The sequence below is a fragment of the Thamnophis elegans genome, chromosome 3 (assembly GCF_009769535.1).
Source record: "Thamnophis elegans isolate rThaEle1 chromosome 3, rThaEle1.pri, whole genome shotgun sequence".
In the NCBI taxonomy this organism is placed as follows: domain Eukaryota; kingdom Metazoa; phylum Chordata; class Lepidosauria; order Squamata; family Colubridae; genus Thamnophis; species Thamnophis elegans.
Window position 1 is genome coordinate 41161192 of NC_045543.1, and position 7167 is coordinate 41168358.

General features: G+C 41.9%; 1 protein-coding gene across 1 annotated transcript; it reads left to right on the plus strand.

Annotated features, from left to right (window-relative positions):
• The first annotated feature begins 493 nt into the window (after positions 1–493).
• On the plus strand, positions 494–6663 carry RBP5 (retinol binding protein 5). Its single transcript, XM_032214431.1, has 4 exons — positions 494–769; positions 1944–2122; positions 4151–4252; positions 6466–6663. The coding sequence occupies exons 1-4, from the start codon at positions 697–699 to the stop codon at positions 6517–6519; spliced, it is 408 nt and encodes a 135-aa protein (XP_032070322.1). The 5' UTR covers positions 494–696; the 3' UTR covers positions 6520–6663.
• Positions 6664–7167: the final 504 nt, after the last annotated feature.

A 7167-nucleotide genomic window follows, 5' to 3' on the forward strand; every position in this document is an offset into this window, starting at 1 on the left:
GCAGAAGGCAACAGTGGTAACTGCTGGTAACTCTATAGGGGACTATTGAAATAGTTAAAAATGTCCGCCTGCTGATCGTAACTAGAATAGTCTTCCAGTCAAGCTCAGCTCCTGGTAGTTTCAAGGAAACATCCACGCACTTTTCTTGGGAAGAGTACGGAAACAGCTTTTGCCATTGCCTTGACCGGGATGTCGTCCAACGTACCCCTCTCCCATAACTTTTGGATTTACACGTGGTCTCCTATCCACTTAGGAACCAGGCAGTGGAGCCTGATTAACTTGCGCTTTGAAAAAGAGAGAGTGGAGCTTTGCAAAGGTCGCCGTGTTTCTTCTGTTGTCCCCCCCCCTCGTGGTTTTGTGTGATATGAGGAGAAAAAGGAGAAGGAGGAAAGCGAGAAGAAAAGGCTCCTGGCGCGGCTTCCCCCGCCCGCGCGGGCTGGAGCGGAGTGACTCTTAGGGCGGCGGGACTCGGCACTCCCGCGGCGCTACATAAAAGGCCGAGGGAGGGAGGGCTGGGAAAGAAGTCGAAGTCGAGGCGGCGACCCAGCAACGCTCCGGCTGAGGGCTGTTTTCAACTGCCGTCTCTCTTCTCCCCGTCTTTCCTTCCTTCCTTCTTTCCTCCCTTCCTTTCGGGGAGCCTTCCTCCAGCTGCCTTCCCATTTTCTTCCCGTGCCTTCGTCGGCCTCTTGCGCTGAGATGCCTCCCAATTTCAGCGGCTACTACCGCTTCGTCTCGCAGGACAATATGGAGAGCTATCTCCGTGCCTTGGGTAAGCGAACCTCTCTCTCTCTCTCTCTCTCTCTCTCTCTCTCTCTCTCTCTCCCTGTGTGTGTGTGTGTTTTGTTTTTTCCCCCCTCTCCCCGCCGCCAAATACCGTGTTGGCGATGAATGCTGGCGGGACTGGTTGGCGCCCAGAGTGCTTTCTGGCGGCTCCACATGGTTTAGGGCAGGGGTCTCCAACCTTGGTAACTTTAAGCCTGGCGGACCTCAACTCCCAGAATTCCCCAGCCAGCAAAACAAAGTTGAAGTCCGCCAGGCTTAAAGTTGCCAAAGTTGGACACCCCTGATTTAGGGGAACCGCCATCCCTCGGATGGCAGTAATCTGGGCAGAGTTAAACTCCAGCATCTCTCTTTACACCTAAAAGGTTACGATAGCCTCCTCTTCCTGGGACTTTTCTTGATGGCACCAACCTAATTCCCCTTGCCCGATTTCAGAAAGGCTAAGCAGAGATGCTCTTGGCCAGAATTTAGATGGCAAAGCACCAGGGAGGAGCAGAGCTGACCTTAAGACAGAATACAGGGAAGCTGAGATGCCTTGGCAAACCACTTCCACTTTCTCAAGTAAACTACTGGGATGAGTTTACATCATCACTAGAGGCAATGCTTGATTCATGGAACTCTTGCCCTCCACCAACAATTTATAATCAATATCAATTTATCTTTTGAACCCCAAGCTCGTTGTGATTCTAGAGGATCACAGCAGTTTCAAATGCAACCTTATTGCTGTATTAGAAATGGGGGAGAGAAATCTGCTTTGTGGCCTCAAATTAATTCCTGGCAGAAGTGAGATTTAAATGGGGATTTCCTGATTTGTAGCTCAGGGGTTTAGTCATTGCTCTGTTTTTAGGGCAGCTTGGTGAGAAAAGACTTGGCTATTAAACAAGTGTGTTAAAAGAATGTTTTGTCTTTGATTCAGATGTTTGCTGCATTGGATTTTGTGTGTGTTGGGGGGTGTGTGTGTCAGTTAAAGACATTCTTGGTTTCATCTTCCTTTATTACTTGGCCAAAATGAGGAAGAACTGAGGTAATGTATACAGAGAAAATGGATAGCAAGGACATGGTTTCATGCATTGTTACTTGCTATTATTCCCATTGCCTTTGGGGTACACAGAGACTGTCCTTCAACATTTATTTAACATTGGTCCTTGTAATCTCCCGATTAGATATCAATGTGGCCTTGAGGAAGCTGGTTTGTCTCCTGAAGCCAGACAAGGAGATCATCCACACCGGTGACCATATGATTATTCGCACCTTAACTTCTCTGCGAAACTATGTCATGGACTTTGACCTTGGGGTTGAGTTTGAAGAGAATTTGGAGGCAGTAGATGGACGCAAGTGCCAGGTAAGAGACAAAGGCTTTGGTGAAATGCAGAGAGAAATTGGGTCAGTGCCTTTCCACAAGAAAGAGCTTCTGGGTAGAAGAAACACATTATTTACATTCAGATTCTTGATCCAGAGTTGAACTGGATCTACAAAATTCTTCAGAGGCTGGTTTTCTGCCAATTTCCAAGCAAGCAATAGGGAGTTAATTCACACATTAATTCAATCTCATTTATACAACTAACCCAATTTTATAAGTAGTCTGTTTACACCAGGACTTTTACAACTATTCTTATGAACAGTGTCTGTGTTGGTTGCAGAATTTCCTGCTCCCAAGACCTATAAATCTCTTATGATAAACTGCTCACATGATGAAATAATTTGGACAAGTTTTTAATGCAAGCTAGAGCTTATCCATTATGTAAAATAAGCTCCATTTTAGCTGGCAAAACTTGCGATTGGTGGTAAAATGCATGTTGTAACAGACACTTAATGATGTCTCTTTCTTTCTGCAATACCAGGGAAGCAACAAACAGGAAATTTATTAAAATCCTGATAACTTTGGATTGAATTCAGACTAATGCTGAGTAGTTTTGTAGCCAGGCACACCACTACAGTTTAATGAATACTTTAATTTGTTTTGTGAATGAATCATTTCACCCATTTTCATAAGTGAAAGATGGATAAACTACTGTATTTAAACTACTGTATTTATCAGTTAAGCCAACCTGATCTTTTTTAAAACACATAGGATTATAGTTCCCATCATTCTCAGCCAATTTACGTAGATTGGGCTAAGCATACCATTACTTACTGTCGTAAGAAAACTTTCTTGAAAGGAAGTTACAATGCAGGGGAAAGGACAATGAATAACCTCTACATACATTTTAGGCTTTAGATAAAATATGTCAAGTATTTAAAGTGCCTGGAGTTATTATGGCACTCTTCAACAACACTGGTAGTTAGCCAGTATTTCTTCAGATTGCTGACAGAGTTCAGAGAAAATGAATGGCTGAACTAAGAAATAAAATTTGGATTTAGAAATAATTAACCCATATATGTGACTTTGAACCATGGAAAAGTGAGCAGTGAGAATTGTATTTTCTGGTTAAGAGCTAAACTTCATACCCAGCTTTGGGTGTTTTCAAAGTCAGACCACAAAGAAAAAGTCTCAGTGTTAATGGGATAGGTTGCACATCACCCGTAACCCACATTCAACACACATTTCTCTTTCCATAGATCAGCCTTGCTAGGAGCCCATGGCCCAAAGAGTCTACAATTTAATTGTATCGCTGTGCTGGCTCTGATTGTCAAAAGTTGTGATTTCTCACTTCTGGAGTGCATTATATTGGAGAAGACATCATGTGTTGTAGCTGTACCTAAACAAAATATTTTTATTGTAGCATGGATTTAGAGAGGAGCGTCAATTTTATTTCGTTTTGCTTTTCTCGGTTAAAGAATTGGGAAGAAATCCCTTGTCTTGGATTGGTCTAGAGTCCTTATTTCAAAATAAAGCTTAGGGATGAAGATGGAAGATACGATTAGGGCTTCTCTCCCCTGCAGCTATCTGGAACAATGGCTTCCTTTAGCATTACGGAAAGCCCTAATTTTTTCTTAACAGGGTGTCTCAGTTCTGGGGAAATTGGCACTCCCTGAGGAGGAAAAAAATCAGAACAGTTAGGAACACACATGTTTGGAAAGCTTAAATTCTGTCATGTACACACTTTAGTCATGAAGTAAAAAGGCAGCTTATTTGGGGTCTGCATCTATTGAGGTTTAGGCAGAATAGTTCCTAAGGGGATTTGCACACATAAGACTTTTAGGGATATCTTCACTTCCCATTTCTGTCTGTAACAAAATCAACAACGCGCCGTTAAGATAAGACTTTGTACTGGATGGCTGTTTGAACAGGGCCTGCATAACCCTGAGCTGATTTTATTTTATGGCATGTTCTGCCTTGTTTCCAGCAGAAGGCCCTTTCCTATTTCAAGTGATGCCATTGCCCCTTTCTCTTCCCCCCACTCCCCTTGCTCCCTCCCTCTGCTTTCAGACAACTGTTTACTGGGATGGAGATCAGCTGGTGTGTGAACAGAAGGGAGAGAAACAGAACCGGGGCTGGAGGCACTGGCTAGAAGGGGATCAACTGCATCTGGTAAGGAGGAGTAAGCAATTTCCCTACTTCCACTCTCTTTTGCAAAAGCACAGAATGGGTCTTCTTCCCCAGCTCAGAAAAACCAAGAAGTCTGCCAACTTCTGTGCGCTTCCTCAGGGAGGCAATGGACTCTTGACAAAAACATCCTTCCCAAGAGTTCAAAAGTTCAGTCGGCTGAGCAAGGGAGCCACCCATTGTCCACACTCTTCTTTGAAATTTGACCACAGCTCCTGGGGCACCAGGGAAGGAGAGGAAATCAAAGCAGAGAATCCCTGCGCCTGACACTCAGAATTTTAGCCTTGGTGCCAGTAAACAACATGGGTTTTTTTTTACAGCCGCCCCTCAGGTAAGCGGTTCCAGTGGCAGTTTGGCAGAGATGGGCTTTAGGCGTCTTTCTGAGCTGTGTCCTCTCATTGCAGTTCATGGCCTTTCCCTCTAGCACAGGATGCTGTGTTAAGTATGTAGGGAATGCTGACATCTGGACTAAATAAATACTCCAAAAACTTGTTTAAAAAAAAACACACCCTGAATTGTGATGATTGTATAGAGAAAAAGTGGGCTGCAGTATATTCTGAGAGATAGCCCAGTCTTACTGAAAAGTGTGCCACAAATTTATAGCAAATATAAAATGCCTTGTAAGCCAGGGGTGTGAAAGTGTGAGAAAACAGATTGTTAGTAGTATAAGATAAACATCCCTCCCCCACAAATCTCCCCATCCAATAACAATCTTAAGCATTCTTTACTTAAAAAACACTTAAGTAATGTTTTTGCATTTTTAAATAATCATGCTAACTATAGTGTACTTTACAATAATGCTAACTTAATTATGAAGCCACATCTTTAATAATGGAATATTAGACTAATAATAAGAGTACTAAATTAGGCATTCTCTTCAGTCTCACCCCAAACCATATGGACAGAATACCCTAACTACGATTCTACACTGTTCTTCAGTTCACTGGCACTGCCTAAAAGCTAGAAAGTTAGAAAAGATTAAATAAATCCAAGCACAACCAATTGAACAGCTAGGTGAAAATTCATTTGCACTTTTCAGCATAAAATCGGTAGGTGTTTCCTCAGCCAGCCACTGGGGAATTCTGGGAGTTGAAGTCTTCGTGTCTTACAGTTGCTAAGACTGAGAAACACTCATCTAATGCTTCAAACTAAGAGATGGAGTTAAGTAATTTTAGACTCTCTGAACTTCATTTTTTGCCCCTTATCTATAGAGGAAAACAAACTTGTGGAATATGCCAGCTCTGGTAGATAGGGTTTTGCTCCAGAATTCTCCCCTGGTGGCATTCCTGATTGAAACAAGCTGTTTCTGTACTATAGCACAAATCCTTGGATTAACGCTCTGAAAGAAGCAGTAAAAAACTTAAGATCGTGATGGTATGAATCCACCTTGGAAGTTTTCCTTTGCAATTAAAATTAATGGGCATGAATACGCTTACAAACATTTTCTTTTCTTCAGTGAATGTTGAGCTGCTCAACTTCCTAGGACTTAGTGGATTGTCTCTCCTGTTGATGGTGGTGGAAGGGCGACAGGTTTGCTGTATCTAGTTGAATAAACAACCTGTAAGATTTGACCAAGGACCTTCTTTCAAAAGCAAGAAGGGCCCCCAAACAGGGTGGAAACTCGGCACAAGACACATAGTACAACCGAAATGCCATTTGGTTGACTCTTCCCTCATGCCCTGCTACCTCATTTTAGGATAATTGGATTACTTTTGTAGATTTGAAAGCAGCCGGTTACTAAAAGTATCCACACAAATCTTTTTGTAGGCCTTTGAAGTTTGCCGTGTATCATCCCCCCTTTCCCCAGCATCTGACACAACAACCTTATGCTTCAACATCTATTTTGTGAATGTGCCCATTTTTATGAATGTTATCTATTTTGACCAATACAAACAGTTTTTGTAAACTTTTTTCCCCTGCTGAAATGTAGCTGCTTGGGACATTGTTTTCAGCACTTCCCTTTAATATATGCACAGAGAATTGTGTATCTGGAAAACTGTGAATTAATGAAGAAGGTTGTCTGTAGGCTTGGAAGGTGCAAAGTAGAGATGTTCACACTGGGATTTCTGTTGTATTTCTATTGTTTTTGTGTGAGGTACAAATAAAAACCAAACTGGCTGGCTGGCAGATGACAATTTCCTCTAGGGATTCAAGCATAACTGGACTTCCTGATTCTTGACTGACCATTTTTCTTCTAGCGCATGACAGCAGAGAATGAGGTTTGTGTCCAGGTTTTCCAGAAAGTGAAGTGACCTCAAACATCTACCTGATGTGATGTGCCAACTTCCAGATGGACCTGGTATGGGAGACCAAACCAGATGCAGAATCAAGCAAATTCTTCATATCTTTTCCTAATCTTTCATTTTTGGATTAAAAATGAGTGCATTTTTAATGACCAAATGTGTGCATTTTTTTATTAGTGACTGAGATATATAAGCAATATGCTTCCAATCATCTTCCTGCTTTTCAGATTAAAACTTCTATGCTTAACTATTTCTCTCTGAAGTGGCAGACTGTATTTTGACTACGTCATTATAATTTGGAGTGTGGGGCCTCGTGCAGCTGATTATTTATCCAAACCCAAACATCTGGCAATGTAGTTACAGTTGAACATCTTAAGAATATGGGATCTCCTGACAGTACAAAAAAATTATCCTTGCAAATATATTGTTACCGAGTCAGACCTAGTGCTGGAGAAAGACAGCATCTCACATAAATGTAGCTAGGTAAGTGATAATTTCTTTGCAATTTGAAAAAAATTAGCAAGAAAGCATATGCTGACAACCAAATTCTTCTATAGATGAGGAGGGCTTGTGAATAGGTTGCAGAAAGGAAAGAACTTAGTTTTTGAATTGGAGAAATTGAGTAAGCATTGAGAAAAAAGGAAACTGGGACTTTAA

What these genes read in the sequence shown, in the direction of transcription:
- RBP5 (XM_032214431.1), top strand. Translation starts at nt 697, where the DNA reads ATGCCTCCCAATTTCAGCGGCTACTACCGCTTCGTCTCGCAGGACAAT. An exon ending in TAGATGGACGCAAGTGCCAG is followed by an intron (nt 2,123 to 4,150) that starts GTAAGAGACAAA and finishes CTCTGCTTTCAG; the next exon opens with ACAACTGTTTACTGGGATGG. An exon ending in AAGGGGATCAACTGCATCTG is followed by an intron (nt 4,253 to 6,465) that starts GTAAGGAGGAGT and finishes TTTTTCTTCTAG; the next exon opens with CGCATGACAGCAGAGAATGA.